The sequence below is a fragment of the Triticum dicoccoides genome, chromosome 3A, assembly GCF_002162155.2.
Source record: "Triticum dicoccoides isolate Atlit2015 ecotype Zavitan chromosome 3A, WEW_v2.0, whole genome shotgun sequence".
In the NCBI taxonomy this organism is placed as follows: Eukaryota; Viridiplantae; Streptophyta; class Magnoliopsida; order Poales; family Poaceae; genus Triticum; species Triticum dicoccoides.
The window spans coordinates 227099749-227116319 of NC_041384.1; the positions used below are offsets into that span (position 1 = coordinate 227099749).

At 44.1% G+C, this 16571-nt stretch overlaps 2 protein-coding genes across 3 annotated transcripts; one reads left to right on the plus strand and one right to left on the minus strand.

Moving 5' to 3' along the window:
• The first annotated feature begins 6872 nt into the window (after positions 1 to 6872).
• Positions 6873 to 9827, plus strand: LOC119267961 (Holliday junction resolvase MOC1, chloroplastic-like). Its single transcript, XM_037549429.1, has 6 exons — positions 6873 to 7322; positions 7395 to 7500; positions 7661 to 7713; positions 8153 to 8284; positions 8968 to 9040; positions 9371 to 9827. Exons 1-6 carry the CDS (start codon positions 6921 to 6923, stop codon positions 9496 to 9498), a joined length of 894 nt encoding a protein of 297 aa, XP_037405326.1. The 5' UTR covers positions 6873 to 6920; the 3' UTR covers positions 9499 to 9827.
• A 144-nt stretch (positions 9828 to 9971) lies between these two features.
• Positions 9972 to 15142, minus strand: LOC119267960 (hydroxymethylglutaryl-CoA lyase, mitochondrial-like). 2 transcript variants are annotated; one of them, XM_037549427.1, is made up of 8 exons: positions 14718 to 15142; positions 14183 to 14357; positions 13812 to 13997; positions 11478 to 11558; positions 11234 to 11397; positions 11007 to 11143; positions 10484 to 10599; positions 9972 to 10372 (listed from the first exon to the last, which is right to left on the minus strand). In XM_037549427.1, exons 1-8 carry the CDS (start codon positions 14918 to 14920, stop codon positions 10124 to 10126), a joined length of 1311 nt encoding a protein of 436 aa, XP_037405324.1. In that variant the 5' UTR covers positions 14921 to 15142; the 3' UTR covers positions 9972 to 10123. The 2 variants fall into 2 exon arrangements, with proteins under 2 accessions (XP_037405324.1, XP_037405325.1); XM_037549428.1 differs by having other exon boundaries at positions 13812 to 13991; positions 14718 to 15140.
• Positions 15143 to 16571: the final 1429 nt, after the last annotated feature.

A 16571-nucleotide genomic window follows, 5' to 3' on the forward strand; every position in this document is an offset into this window, starting at 1 on the left:
TCAAGAAACAACTAGTGACGGCAAGCAATATGTATATACCCACGCCCACAACTCCTTTGTGTTCTACTTGTGCATATAACATCTACGCATAGACCTGGCTCGGATGCCACTGTTGAGGAACACAGTAATTTCAAAAAAAAATCCTACGCACACGCAAGATCTATCATGGTGATGCATAGCAACGAGAGAGAAGAGTGTTGTCCATGTACCCTCGTAGACCGTAAGCGGAAGCGTTATGACTACGTGGTTGATGTAGTCGAACGTCTTCACGATCTAACCGATCCTAGCACCGAAAGTACGACACCTCCGCGATCTACACACGTTCGGCTCAGCGACATCCCACGAACTCTTGATCCAGCCGAGTGTTGAGGGAGAGCTTCATTAGCGTGACGGCGTGATGACGGTGATGATGAAGCTACCAGCGCAGAGCTTCGCCTAAGCACTACAACGATATGACCGAGGTAGATTATGGTGGAGGGGGGCACCGAACACGGCAAAGAGATCAATGATCAACTTGTGTGTCGATGGGGTGCCCCCTCCCCCGTATATAAAGGAGTGGAGGAGGGGGGAGGGCCGACCTCTATGGCGCGTCCTGGAGGAGTCCTACTCCCTCTGGGAGTAGGATCCCCCCTTCCCTAGTTGGACTAGGAGAGAAGGAAGGGGGGAGAGGAAGGAAGGAAAGGGGGGCACTGCCCCCCCATTCCTAGTACAATTCGGACCAGAGGGGGGAGGGGGCGCGTGGCCTGCCCTGGCTGCCTCTCTCTTTCTCTCCACTAAAGCCCATTAGGGGGGTTCCGGTAACCCCCCGGTACTCCGGTATATGCCCGAACTCACCCGGAACCATTCCGATGTCCAAACATAGGCTTCCAATATATCAATCTTTACGTCTCGACCATTTCGAGACTCCCCGTCATGTCTGTGATCATATCCGGGACTCCGAACTACCTTCCGTACATCAAAACACATAAACTCATAATACCGATCGTCACCGAACGTTAAGCGTGCGGACCTTACGGGTTCGAGACTATGTAGACATGATCGAGACACGTCTCCGGTCAATAACCAATAGTGGAACCTGGATGTTCATATTGGCTCCCACATATTCTACGAAGATCTTTATTGGTCAAACCACATAACGATATACGTTGTTCCCTTTGTCATCCGTATGTTACTTGCCCGAGATTCGATCATCGGTATCTCAATACCTAGTTCAATCTCGTTACCGGCAAGTCTCTTTACTCGTTCCGTAATGCATCATCCCGTAACTAACTCATTAGTCACATTGCTTGCAAGGCTTATAGTGATGTGCATTACCGAGAGGGCCCAGAGATACCTCTCTGATACTCGGAGTGACAAATCCTAATCTCGATCTATGGCAACTCAACAAACACCATTGTAGACACATGTAGAGCATCTTTATAGTCACCCAATTATGTTGTGACGTTTGATAGCACACTAAGTGTTCCTCCGGTATTTGGGAGTTGCATGATCTCATAGTCATAGGAACATGTATAAGTTATGGAGAAAGCAATAGCAACAAACTAAACGATCATCGTGCTAAGCTAACGGATGGGTCAAGTCAATAACATCATTTTCTAATGATGTGATCCCGTTAATCAAATGACAACTCATGTCTATGGTTAGGAAAACGTAACCATCATTGATTCAACTAGCTAGTCAAGTAGAGGCATACTAGTGACACTCTGTTTGTCTATGTATTCACACATGTACTAAGTTTTCGGTTAATACAATTCTAGCATGAATAATAAACATTTATCATGATATAAGGAAATATAAATAACAACTTTATTATTGCCTCTAGGGCATATTTCCTTCACTAGGATCAAAGGAAATTTTCCTTCACTATTCCTTTGCCCCATTCCTTTGAACTAAAGGCATGAATAGTATCACCATAGGAAATTTTCCTATTTCTACAACTTTCCTCCACTTTTCCTTTGAACCAAAGGATCCCTAATAATATGGCAAATTAAGTTACTTGGATTTTTTTCGAGTCAAGTGTTCATGAAACCTTTATGTACCTCGGTAAATATGGCTCACCCTTGGAAGCAGAGCTATTAATTTGTTCAGAGAAACAAAACAAGACTATACTCTTTGTTCCAATTTATTCCTAAAACCAGATAGTTTCCATGTACCTCTGTCCCAACCTAGCATTGCTTTTCGTCCATGATATGTTTATTTCTTATTGTTCTTTAGTAGGGAGAGAACCCACCCCTTACCATCACTCTCACATTGCAAGCATTCGTTCTGCCTAACCCAAAGATGTAGTTGGTTAGGGAATTTGTTGTGTTATAGATGCCCTTACATAATACCAAGTTTTAAAGTAGATTAAACATGTAAAAAAGAACTATATCGAGGGATAGGGTAAGAGATGTTTGCATGAAGCAAAATCCATACAATTCAAAGATTATTTCATCATGATAAATGATTCTATTTGTGGTGATGACTTGTCCTGCCCAAAAACGAAGAGACATATAAGGGCCTCTTTGATTAGCGGGATTCTCAAAATGTAGGAGTAGAGAAAACACATGATTGGATCATCATATCCTCTTGAATTGTATAAGATCAGATGACCATGGGAAGATCCTCATGGTTGTTAAGGCAGTCTGCCCCATCTATGGCCACGATGACGAGATGCCTCGCATCATGTGTTCGTTCGTCGGTTTTGGCCGGCAATGATAGTCCGGCACCCCGTGGACGCGGATGTCCGACATCTGCACGAGTACGACACACCCGCCGCAGTTCTGTCTCAAACTGCATCCATGATGACACACAAGTATAGGGGATCAAGCGTAGTCCTTTCGATAATTAAGAGTGTCGAACCCAACGAGGAGATGAAGGAAATGATAAGCGGTTTTTAGCAAGGTATTCTCTGCAAGTGTTGAAAGTAGCAGTGATAGATAGTTTTATAGCAAGATAATTCGTAACAAGTAACAATAGTAACAAAGGGGCAAAAAGGTAGCCCGATCCTTTTTATAGCAAAGGACAAGCCAACAAGTTCTCTTATATAAATCAAAATGTTCTTGAGGACACATGGGAACTGTCGTCTAGTCACGTTCATCATGTTTAGTTGATTCACGTTTGCTACTTTGATAATTTGATATGTGGGTGGACCGGTGCTTGGGTGCTATTTTTACTGGAACAAGCAACCCACTTATGATTACCCCCTCTTGCAAGCATCCGCAACTACAAAAGAAGAATTAAGATAAATCTAACCACAGCATGAAATATGGATCCAAACCAGCCCCTTACGGAATAACGCATAAACTAGGGTTTAAGCTTCTGTCACTCTAGCAACCCATCATCCACTTATTACTCCGCAATTCCTTCCCTTAGGCCCAAGTATGGTGAAGTGTTATATAGTCGACGTTCACATGATACCACTAAAGGAAGCAACAACATACGTATCATCAAAATATCAAACGAATACCATCATCACATGATTACTTATAACAAGACTTCTCCCATGTCCTCAAGAACAAAAGTAACTACTCACAAATCATAATTATGTTCAAGATCATAGGGGTATTGAATATGCTTGAGGATCTGAACATTTAATCTTCCACCAAGTAAACCAACTAGCATCAACCACAAGATGTAATCAACACTACTAGCAACCCACAGGTACAAATCTGAGTTTTGAGATAAAGATTGAATACAAGAGATGAACTAGGGTTTGAGATGAGATGGTGCTGGTGAAGATCGGTCCTTCCACGATGAGAGGGCCGTTGGTGATGTCCATGACTTCGATTTCCCCCTCCCGGAGGGAAGTATCCTCGGCGGAATCGCTCCGCTGGAGAGCAAAAGTGCTCCTGCCAGGTTTCGCCTCGAGATGGCGGCGCTTCGTCCCGAAAGTCTTCTCTTCATTTTTTTCTAGGTCAAAAGCCATCATATAGCTAAAGATGGGCACCGGAGGCCAGCTGTGGGCCCCACAAGACATCAGCGCACGCCCATTATGAGAGAAAAGGCATTAGAATTACTCCATAAAGTATTATTATGCATAAAACATTATAAATAACAGTAGGAAAACATGATGCAAAATGGATGTATCAGGGCACAAGCTACTACTCTGCCATGGCAGCATTGAAGTGCGCCTGTGACTACTCAGTTGTCAAGCTGGCATGCACCGACATGGGCTACGACATAGAGTCGTCGTCGGAGCCAGTCTCTACTCGCCGTGGCTCTGCCACGCGGCCGCAAGGGCGGTCACCTGGTGCTTCTGCTCCATCGGGAGGCTCTCCCACCAAGCATTTCCACTCGCGGTCATGATAGATGTGGTGCACAGGAGAAAGATGTGGAGCAGATGGGTTGTGGTGTGGTGTGAGTCGGGTGTGATTGCCTTTAAATAGTGGATGCCGGCGAGGCCAAGCATCTGGGTGCATCAATGCACGGGCGTCAGAGTTGGTATCTCGGTCGGTGAGCCTGTTTAATGGTGGCAGACGGAGGGACGAGCATTGGACGGGCGTGGTAGATATCAGTCCAGTCCCGTCCAGTAAACGTCTCTCCGGCATTGAACAAGAATGACATTGGGGACACGGCACCCTCCGTCCGCGAGCCGCTTCAATGCCGGCGCCAGCGAGAGGTCACGCCCGCTCTAGGCTGACGTCAATGCGGAGCGCCCGCTCTAGGCTGACGTCAACGTGAAGTGCCCGCTCTAGAATGACATAAATGTGGGCAGCTGTTTTCGGGCAGGAAAAGGCGCGGGGTAAGGAAGAGGGGTTTGGGTTGGTCAAGGTTGTCAGACGCGTGTGTGCCAGCGGTAAGGCGTAAAATGGCGTCCAAACCACCGAGCAGACCTATATAAGACCGCGTTGGATGGGAAAACATCGTCCCGACCACTCGGTCTGGATTGTTGCAAGCGGTTTCTTACAGCTTTGATTCTTGAAGTCGCTGGCACGTAACATAATCATCCTCCAATTCAGATGACACTTCAATACGATCTTTGTATGTAAAAGAAAATACATAACTTTTTTTGAGGCACAAAAATACATGACTTATATGGTCAATCTGTGGTTGGATGCTTAGAGGGACAGTGGTATCACCAGCCCACCAGAGTTCAAGTCTTGGTACTCGTATTATTTATGTACATGTGTGTATTCATAAGGGTGGGTGTATGCACGTATGTATGAGTGCTTGCGTCTGTACACTGTGTTAAAAATACAGATGCGGATACATGCGGTCAAAAAATACAGGTGCTGACTCTGATTGAAGAGAGCCCTTCAATCGATTTCTTGGGAGAAATTGGTATCACCAAAATGCAGAGGTGGAACGGGCTTCCGGGACCTACATCTTTTCAATCTGGTTCTATTGGGAAAGCATGATTGGCGATTCATGACAAATCTGAATTCTCTACGTGTCAGAGTTATGAAGGGAAGATATTTTCCACATTGTGATTTTATGCAAGCAACTGTACCTCAAACAGTTTCAGCAACTTGGAGAGCTATCGTTGCTGGGAGAGATGTGCTGCAGCTAGGCATTATTCAGAGGATTGGGGATGGGACAAGCATTAACGTGTGGATGGACAAATGGATACCCTCCACTTTATCTATCACACCGTTGCTGAAACCGGCCGCTACCACGATGGAGCATGTCAGTGATCTCATCGATCAGACAAACTGAACATGGCGTCAAGAATTAGTCCGTGATACTTTTATCTTGCCTGATGCCGAGGCCATCTTAAATATTCCTCTTCGGCAAGGAGGGGGTCCGGACTTCATGGCATGGGCATATGAGAAATCTCGTAACTACACTGTTAAAACTGCATACCGAGCTCTAGTGAATCGCAAAGAGCGTGCAACTCTAAATGAAGGGCAGGCTTCAGGAACTTCAATCGATGATCAACAATTGTGGAAAACCATATGGCCTCTAAAAGTTGTCCCCAAAGTTAGAGTGTTTTGGTGGCGTGTCTTGTGAGGCATAATACCGGATGAATGCACTCTAAGATAGAGGCATATCAAAGAGGATAGTACTTGCAAAATTTGTCAAGCGACGGATGAGGATTTAGAGCATGCTCTTATTCATTATTCGCATGCTGAGTGTTTTTGGGAGGAGGCACCTATGTTGATGGACATAAAATTACGACGCCTTCACCCAAACACTTGGGCGAGAGACATTTCTTGTGATCACATGTTTTCAAAAGAAGAACGAGCCACTATCATTACGGTGATGTGGTCCATATAGCATTCCCGGAATCGATGGACCCATGATAAGGAGAAGATTGACCCGATAAAGTCTATAGGATTGACAAGAGAAGTTCTGGCTCTTTTGGATATACCTCGACAACATGCGTTGGTGCTGTCGGGTCATGGGTGGCGCCCGCCCGAACATGATATTATCAAGATAAATACTGATATAACTATTGACAGAGATGGGGTCTGGATGGTGCAAGGGGTATCGCCAGGTCCCACAACTCATTTATGGGAGCCTGGAGTAAGCCATTGCCTGATGTTACAAATCCCTTGATAGCGGAAGCAGCTTCTATTCAAGAAGGAGTTATTTTTGCAGCACTTCGAGGATTCAACAAAGTGGTCACTGAGACCGATTGCATGGAAGTGGTGAACCTATAAAACACTCGTCACAACTCTCGTTCAGTAGTGGCATCTATTTTTCAGAAAAAAGAGAGCTAGCCAATAGTTTTGATTTCTTTATAATTTAACATGTATTGCGGTCAGCCAATGGTCCAGCGCTGGAGACTCCTAGCTTCCTGATCGGTATCCTTCGGGCTGATTGCTCAGCGAACCCTTTTGTTCGAATAAAGCTCTCATAATTTCCTGCAAAAAAAAAGACTCTGAAAATACCAGTAGTAGCTGGTCTCGTCTCGGCCCGTCCGTACGGACGCGTTATCCCCCGAGCGGAACAACAAAAACCCTCCCCTCCCATTCCGCCTCCTGTTGCTTCGAACTATGGCAGCAGCAGCTGCCGGTGCTGCATCGGCCGCCGCTGCGCCAGCTACGCATCACGCCGTCCACCCCATGAACGCCCTCCGCTCCGCCGCCCTCCGCCGCTCCACCCTCCGTTGGGACGCTGCCGCGGCCTTCTTCTCCCCGCCCTTCCGCTCACGCCGCTGCCACCGACGTGTCTTGCTCCCTCCTGTTGCGGCGCTGCCCGCGAAGTCCCGCTCCAGGGCCAAGGCCAAGCTCCTGGCGGACGCGGGGGCTGTGGACCCCTGGCTCGCCTCCCTCTCCCTGCTCCCCGCCGACGGCAGCGACGCCGCCGCCGCCCCCGCCCCCACCGGCTGGGCGATTGGGATCGATCCAGACACTCGCGGCGCCATCGCCGTTCTCTCACCCGACGGCTCCTCTCAGGTGCGGCCCGAAACTCGCATTTCGCGTTGACAGGTGTGCTTAAGCATTCATTCACGTTTTCACGTCCTGTAGGTGTTCGATAACCCGTTCGTGAACATAATGGTGTCGGAGCTCACCCGGAAGCGCCTAGACACCAGGTCCATCATACAGCTTCTCCGTGGCCTTGATGCGCCTCCAGGTATGGGCACACCGCACACGAGAGTGTAGTTGTACACTCCTATCTGGGGTATTGGAGGACTTAAGCCTTCCTTGTGTGTTGAGCACAAGGCAGTTAGTTATGTTCAGTAACCGTTGCTGGTGTCTGACTCTGATATTGTGGTGTCTTTGTTTTCTTGCAGGAACTACAGCATTTATTGAAAAGTCAAGTCCATTTCCAACTGATGGAAAGCTGGTCGGTCTCTTGCTTTCCTCATATTTTTGCCAGTCAATGGAAACATTTGCATAAGCATTACAATGAACTTATGTTTTATGCATCAATACTTAGAGAAGTCATGCCATTGGATAGTCCCTATAATAAGAATAGTTGAGGATTACATTGCTCACTTGCAACTTATTACTGTCTCGGTGCATAACATTTTGCAGTAGATTGGTGGTAATAGAACTGACATTGTGTGCTTCTTGAGATCATGTGCCTCTGAAGATGTTCCACACACAAGTTGAGGCTAGAGTTGTACTCTAAGCAGTGTGATCTAGTTCAAACTCAGTTCGCAATTTGAACTTGATAGAATCTAGTTCACACCATATGACTGTTTAAATTTCATGTGAAACATGTGGCATAATGTAGGTTCTGTTAGTGACTTCTTGCCTTCTGTTTTATGATGTATATTTAGGGATGGTGGAGTACAGGTTTTTCGTATGGCTTGTGGATTGCTGCTCTAGTGGCATCTGAGTTTTCTGTTGTACCGGTTGCATCACAGACATGGAAATCGTACTTTGGGCTAACTCGAAGTGCATCACCTAAGGTTTGTTACTCTTCTTATACCGAAAAAGGCTTTCGCCCCGCTTTATATATAAAGCAAACCGCCCGAGCCACAAACATCCTTATATGCCTTCTCATTTACAGAAAACTGGTAGAAATTTTTTCTGTTTATTGGTAAGAACTTAACAAGCTTAATTATGGCATTTCAATAAAGATGCCCAATCTTTGCTATTTTCATTGATGTAATTAAGGTTGTGTAGTAAAAAAATAGATAACAGGGTAAGTATTGAGTCCTTGAAACAGGGCCAGTGTGGTGAGTTCTTGAAACCGTGTCGGTGGGTTCGTGGTCATGTGCGCCGATCATTGCAACCCAGGAGACCTCTCAATATAAGTTCACAACTGAATTGTTTCAATTTTTTGAATGGTTTAGAGTGAAGAAATCTGGGTTGGGCTTTAGATATCATTGGATTAGGTTGGGGTGCTATGTTCTAAGCTGATGGCAGTAATGAATCAAATCTGAGTTCAACCAATTGATTGCTACTGTGGTAATGCATAGATGTTATTTCATTTTAGTGAGCATTTCTCTCTCCTCATCTGAATGTTTGTTGCTAGATCTTGTGTGTTGTTCTACTAATTGTAGACTTAACATGACACCAATTTCATTACATGTTTCTTAATTAGCACCGCATCATAATAGTTATCTTATGACCCTTCTACGTCTGTCAGGACGATAGCAGACGAGCTGCAACAATCTTGTTCCCGGATAAGGCTCTGTCCCTCAAGTTGAAGAAACATCACGGTACGCATCTTACAATTTTCCAAGTCACAACAATAAGTCAGTAAATGAATTATTTTGTCACAACATTCTAGTTCGAGCTGATCAATTGTAGACACTGACATATGCGTATGAATAAACATGATGTACACATGATGTGCTCTCTGTGTATTTCTTGTCTTGCTTTCAAGGTGCACTGAGCAAACAAACTAATTACACATATTCCTCACAGACCAGCTAAATATGTTTTGGCTAGTATAGTTAGCTTAATCTATTTAATTGAATGACCCGCTGGAAAATGAGTAGATGATAACGCGTTTTCTTCAGTTCATTGATGTTTTGACACTGATGCAGGGCGAGCAGAGGCTCTTCTGTTAGCGGCCTATGGAAAAGGACTCGTGCTACCATCAGAGAAGTTCAGCAAAACACAAAGAGTGCTGAAGCAAGAAACCAACTTGGCATTGACAGGGATGCCTGATTGAATCGTCAGTAATTATTAGTTGGTATTGACAATTGCTGTAAATAATTTGGTTATTCACAGGAGCCCTATCATGTACTACCTCCATATCAAAATATAAGACGTTTTTGCAGTTCAAATTGAAGTACAAAAACGTCTTCTATTTTGGTACAGATGTAATACATAGTAACTCGAGAGAGATCTTAAGTTCTTAACTCACTTCACGGAGGCATTATTGATCTACCGTAGAGTTTAACAAGCTAGTGTACATTGACCATGAATATTGTTAACTTTTGGCGGCTGAGAAGTGAGACAATTGTACTGATTTAATTGATGTGATCAATTTTGCACATCTTTGAAAGTATGGCCATCTACCCTTTTTGTCTCTTGGAAACTTATATTTAGTTGCACACGTCATATGCATGTGTGTGTTACATAGTGTACAACAGGTTTAACAGCTGAATTATCCAGGAGAAATGAAAGTGGCTTCAAATGTCCTTTTTTGTGGCAAAACATCAAATGCACCATTTATTCATTTACGTACTTTCTGTATTGGTACTGTACATGTATCTTCTGCAACAGGGGATCACGACATACGATAAACGGGCACAACATTAAGATGTTACAGAGTAACAGCACTAAGAGCAGCCTCATAGCTTTGAGACGCTCGCGGTAACCTTGCTCAAGGCAGTAGCTGCCTTGGACCCAGACTGGCGCCCCAGATGCTTGCAGATGAACTCGCCGGCTGAGATCACCTTGCTTAGATCGACGCCTGTCTTGATCCCCAACCCATTCAGCATGTACACTACGTCCTCAGTAGCAACATTCCCTGATGCGCCCTTTGCATATGGGCAGCCACCAAGGCCCGCAACGGAGGAGTCCACGACACTAATACCCATCTGGTCGAGCAAAGAACATGGTTGATCACATACAAGTGTCAGATGATAAGATCTGAATCACCATTTTGTTTTTTGCGTGATGGTTTGTTCAGTATCTCAGTAGATGATTACCTGGAGAGAGACGAGGATGTTTGAAAGAGACTGCCCGTAGGTGTCGTGGAAATGGACAGCAAGCTTTTCCACGGGAACGACGGACATAACTGCCTCAAGCATTGGTACAACTGTGCCTGAATATATCAAAGAAGCTACATGTTAATTGAAATTTTCATGAAGCGAAGGTGGGTTTATCTAGATAATTAAACACAATCTGACATTAAGAGGAGTTAAAATTTACTGAACCTGGTGATGGGCAATCAATGTTTTCCCAAACGACACTGGTATACAACTAGGAACAGTTTTCTTCCATTATTTGAAGACAAGAAAATTCAACATTTGTTTGAAGGCAACATGAGAAACAAATCATGCCAAATATGCCAAGGCTCCAGGATGACAGTGAGGACCTTGGTGTCAAACTGGCACGTGCCAGATAATATCCTTTGCCTAATGGATGTAACAAACTGAAGCCCAATAGTAGCAAGCAAAATCTAGCTATGGCATACTTAAAAATTGTGGGTAGCAAATAATGCAAGATCACCTGGGGTACCTACTCCAATCGTATCACCAAGCGAAACCTCGTAGCAGCCCATGTCATAAAGCTCTTTGGCAACATAAGCTACATTTGAAGGTGGTACTGATCCTTCTACTGGGCATCCAACCACACAAGAAACATACCTACATTGTTGCATAATAGAGCAACACAATATTAACACATGTCACACTGGAAAACTGGAGTTCAAAAGGCTGGAAAATAAAATAACTTACCCTCGTACAGGAATTTCTCGCTTTTTTGCTGCAAGAGCAACATCATTATAGCGAACAAGGCTCTCTTTAATTGAACAGTTTATGTTTGACTTTGAAAATGCTTCAGAAGCTGACGCAAATATTGCAACTTCTTTGGCACCTGCTGCAGCTGCTGCTTCAAATCCCTGATGATAAATGAACAGGACTGGTTATTAAATGGGGTAAGCTAACAAATATAAAACCCACCTGATTAAAAATGATTTACCTTAAGGTTTGGGGTCAATACAGGAAAGCTTACACCCGTAATATTCCGAACCACTTCCATAACATCCCTCGCATCAGCTAGCTACAATTATTCAATATCGTATCATTCAGCAATGGGATGTCAAATACTCCCTCTGTAAAGAAATATAAGAGCGTTTAGATCACTACAAACGCTCTTATATTTCTTTACAGAGGGAGTTCATGATAGGCAAATGAACTAACGGACAAGCAAAACGGAAAGTATACTTTGATAAAGTAGGGTGAGCTGAGCTAGCAGAAGACTTAAGAAGCAGGCAAGCCACATGCATTCAAGACCACAAGATTTCGCAAACATTTTTTTTTCGTCACATGATAAGTTTTCAGTTAGACTACAACAGAATGCTATTTATTTGGACTAAGATGACATCATAGTATTAGGCAATAGGCACTCCTGTACAAATTTTATTTCCTTGCTTCATTGCTAGGTAGTATTCCTGCCGGAAACAATTAAGGATGGTGACTCAAGTCTGGCATAATGTTATCCAGAGACACATTTCAGTTCTTGTTTCAATAAGAAAATGTTATTTGTGGCACTGGGCAATGTATCAACACTGTGTCTGAATCTTAATAGCAAGGATCATTTGAATACGCAGTAAAAAAACCAATTTTCAAATGTCAATAACAGTTCAGAACTATACTTATTCACAGGTTTAGAGCTTGTGCACCGTATTTGTTCCATTTCCCTCCATGTCGGACAATCAACTTCACCCAGACCACACTGCCAATATCTAGATTGCAATATAAATACAGAGGTAAACAATTTGGAGAAATCCAACATTTGCGTCAGAACCATTCTTCATTCGAAGTAGGAGGAAACTTTGTTATGAATCTCCAATGAGAAGATCGAGAAGTTCGGCAATCCACTATACCACTCATGGGTCATGGCCCATGCGACACTCCACTCTAACATTTAAACAATAACACAACCCTTGTTGGGCTCTGCAGGTTCCCGGGCTAAACACCATATGTCATATTTTAAAACCTAAAAAGTTTCATGGTGGTGAAGCTCCAATTAAGAGTATGGTTTATGTTCTCATTCCCGTAGAGTGCAAATGACTTCAGTGAATGATGCAATTTATGCCGGTGTTGAAAGCTACTGTATTGTACTCCCTCCGTTCCTAAATACTTGTCTTTCTAGGCATTTCAACAAGTGACTACATACGGAGCAAAATGAGTGAATCTACACTCTAAAATATGTCTACATACATCCGTATGTAGTAGTCATTTGAAATGTCTAGAAAGACAAATATTTAGGAACGGAGGGAGTAATATGTGGAATTATGGACACAAGAGTATCATGGTAATGAGCAATGGGACTATAAACTACCGTTGTTCCATAATTCTGCAGTCTTTGTCAACGTAACAAGCAGCAAATTTATTTTATACTAGCAATGTGCCCATGCGTTGCAACGGATCCAAAGTAGAATAATACATGTTCACAAACTTGAAAGAAAAACAATCTAATTTTGGTATGTATATCACTAAAATTATACTCGTATTAGGTTTCACTTAAAATATATTCCTCGTGGCTTTTTTGATGAGGTGGGGGAGGGATGTGGTTGGTTTCAAGATACTAAGGGCTAATTTGGATGCAAGGGATCCCGGCCCTTTCCCCGGCCGAAGAAACCGCGGGCCGAAATTGACCTCGGGGAGCTGACCGGGCCATTTGGTTGTCCAGATGGGGAGGGACCCTGGCCCTTTCCACGGCCCTTCCCTGGGAGGGATTTCCTCTAGTCACGAGATCGGGAAAGAAACCCTCGCTCGCTCTGGTTTCGCGACAGAGAGGTGATGGCGCTGGGGGCAACGACCGTGCTCCTTCCCTGTGGTGTCCAAATAGCAGAAGGTACGTTTTCCCACCTGGGACGATCTCTCCCATGGATCCCTTGTGCCATGGGAAACTCCACCTAGGCGCTTATTTCCCTGGGTGTTTCATCCCTAACAACCAAATTAGCCCTAAGGGGTTTCTGCAAATTGGAGCAGAGAAGTGGGGTCTTGCTGCAAAAAATGCCACAGCTTACATCACAGTCGTTAGATGCAGATCCGATGGTCAGAAATGACGGATGGCAGACACACAATCATCACCAACTGAGTTTTTTATAGGAGTAGAGAAGTAGAGATAGAGATAAATGAATAGATGGCAAAGTTCTGTCAGAACATGGAAATCATATAGATATCAAAGGAAATAAAACTGGGTAACAGAGATCTTCAGAGTTACACAACTCCCGTCACATATGCATAAGAATCAAATTGGTAATCTTAGTCACCTGCTTACGGGGAAAAATATTAAGAATTTTACCTGTGGCACCCATTTTGGGGAGACAAAACTTGTTGCCTCAACAACTGATAATCCAGAGGTTGCCAATCTCTTTATGAGCTCAATCTTTACAGGTGTTGGCACTGTATTTTTTTCGTTCTGCAGTCCATCTCGAGGCCCAACTTCTACAATTTTCACACACCTTGGCAGACCATGTATTATCTGGAACTAAAAAAAATGTTAACTCCAGTTAATGTAAAGGAGAACTTCGGATCGTAATAATGATTGCAATTCCTGGGATGAAGACGCCAAGTTTATTCATAGAGGCATGCTAGTAACACACATTGAGATGATCTCAGAATTTATCCAGGATGGCAAAGCTAACAGATACGGGTATAAATACAATTACACACCCTGTTTGCAGCTTCTATCCTCTCTTGGTCGGACGAAGCCGAAAAAGATCTGTAGTTCTGTTGGTTCTGTGAAAGATAACTTGCATAAAGAACATGACGGTTCCCTCCGACAGGCGTGGCTCGATTAGACACTGGATGTCTTTGATATGTGCGTCTTCTGCAGGCATGTTCTCCTCTATGACAACATAGAAATTTAGCCCGAGTAAGTAATTACGAAAGAAAGGGGGGCCGAATTATTGGGTAACAAATCTTTGCATGATGGAAGTAGGAAATTCAGTAATCATCATTCCCTGGAGACGGTGAATTAATCTATGATTCAGCGAATCAGAATTCTCAAAATGTCATACACGCTGATGTTTAACAAATGAGGTTCAAACTGAATTCCTTCGATGGCATTATCAGATTATATTCAGATTCTTCCAGCTCAAAGTTCTGAAATCTGAATCCCGGTCGGTGCACGCATGAATGAACAAATTTCAGCTTCAAAGTGAATGCACATACGTTCAATTGCATATGAAGACCAAACCACGCTCACCGTGAATGGCCTGAAGAAGAGCACAGCGGCGGCGCATCAGCCTCAGCTATCCGGGCGCAGGGCCGCTCTGCGAGACCGGGAGGAGCCCGGGAGAGCTGCATGCCGGACCTCAGTAGAAGGGACCTCGCCGCCGAGGCCGCTGCGGAAGCCAAAGCGCGCGAGGACTGCGGCGCGGACCTAGACCAGACCCTGGACGCCAGCATCCTTCGCGCGACCGCTAAGGAAGCGCCACGGAACAGCACGCCGTGTCGACTTCCACCAGCAGGTAGGCCTGGCTGGGCTGATGGATCGGAGATGGTGTTTCTAGAAGCTTCTCCGGGTAGAAGAAGCAGCGAGGTCTGAGGGCGAAGCCGTGAAGAATGAAGAGAACACACAAACTGAAGAAGTGAAGAGTCAGGAAGAAAATGGTGGCCCGGCAAGAAGTTGCGTCCGGACCCTGCACACGCCTCGTGGGCAGGCCGTCGTGGCATCCCTATCTGGCTAACCCCCAACGGCGTGAACCAGCCCTCGTTAAGGAGTGCCTATTCCGTAATCTTTTATTTTGCAGGGTCTGTTCCGTAATTGTTGACCCTTTTCTTGAGGGATTTTCTTTACAGAGAAAATTTAAAGTGGGACAAGGACAAACTTAAAAGCATACTAAAAATATAACGCAAAATCTAGATTACAAATTTACAATATACATAAATGCAGTAAAATATACATTTTCCTTCTCAATTCTCGTTCACGGGCAATGTGGTAATGTCACGGTACCACTCAGTCAGCCACTAGCAATGGTGTTGCCGCTGCGTGCCTACATCCCTGCTAATTGGCCTAGATCTTGTGCGGCGTGATCAGTCTAGCATGGCTACTGCTGATCATATTGAGTTCTTGGAAAACCCTTTTACTGAGGAAGAAATTAAGAATGCAGTTTTTGGCTCATATGCTGAAGGTGCTCCTGGACCTGATGGTTTCCCTTTTTTATTTTATCAGCATTTTTGGGATCTCATTAAAAGTGATTTGTTTGCACTTTTTAGAGATTGGGAGAAGGGGGAGCTAGATTTGTACAGGCTCAACTTCTCCCTTCTGACCCTTGTCCTAAAGGAACCAAATGTTGTTTCCTTGGACAGGTTCAGACCCCTTACCATGATTAACTGTAGTTTCAAGATCTTTGCAAAATGTGCTGCTAATAAGCTAGGCCCAGTTTGCAATGATTTAATCTCTCCTAATCAAACTGTTTTTATTAAAGGCAGGTTTATATTGGAGAGTATTGTTTCAGCCCATGAGGTGGTGCCTGCTGTAGCTAGCAACCATCTCCAGGGATTTTGTTTTAAGTTAGATTATGAAAAAGCTTATGACATGGTGAATAGAGAGTTCCTTTTGGACATTCTTAGAAGGAGAGGTTTTGGCCCTAAATGGATGTACAAATTAGGCTCTCTGCTTCACAATGGGTCTGTTGGGGTCAGAATTAATGACACCAATAGTGAGTCTTTTATTGCAGGTAAAGGTGTGTGGCAGGGTGATCCTGCCTCACCCTTGCTTTTTAATCTTGCTGCTGATGTGTTCACTAGAATACTAGCCAAAGCTGCTAATCAGAACATGATTGCTGGGGGTTTTTCCTCCTTCTAAGCCAGCTGGGGTCATAAGTATGCAATATGCTGATGATACCCTCCTGTTTTTAGATAAGAATTTAGAGCATGCTAGGAATTTAAATTGGCTCCTTTCTTGTTTTGAGCAACTTTCTGGAATGAGGATCAACTTTCATAAATGTGATCTGGTTCCTATTAATATTGATAGGGATGAGGCTACTAGTTTTGCTCAGTCTTTGGTTTGTAAGCTAAGTTCTTTTCCCATTAAATATCTGGGTGCTCCCCTCCA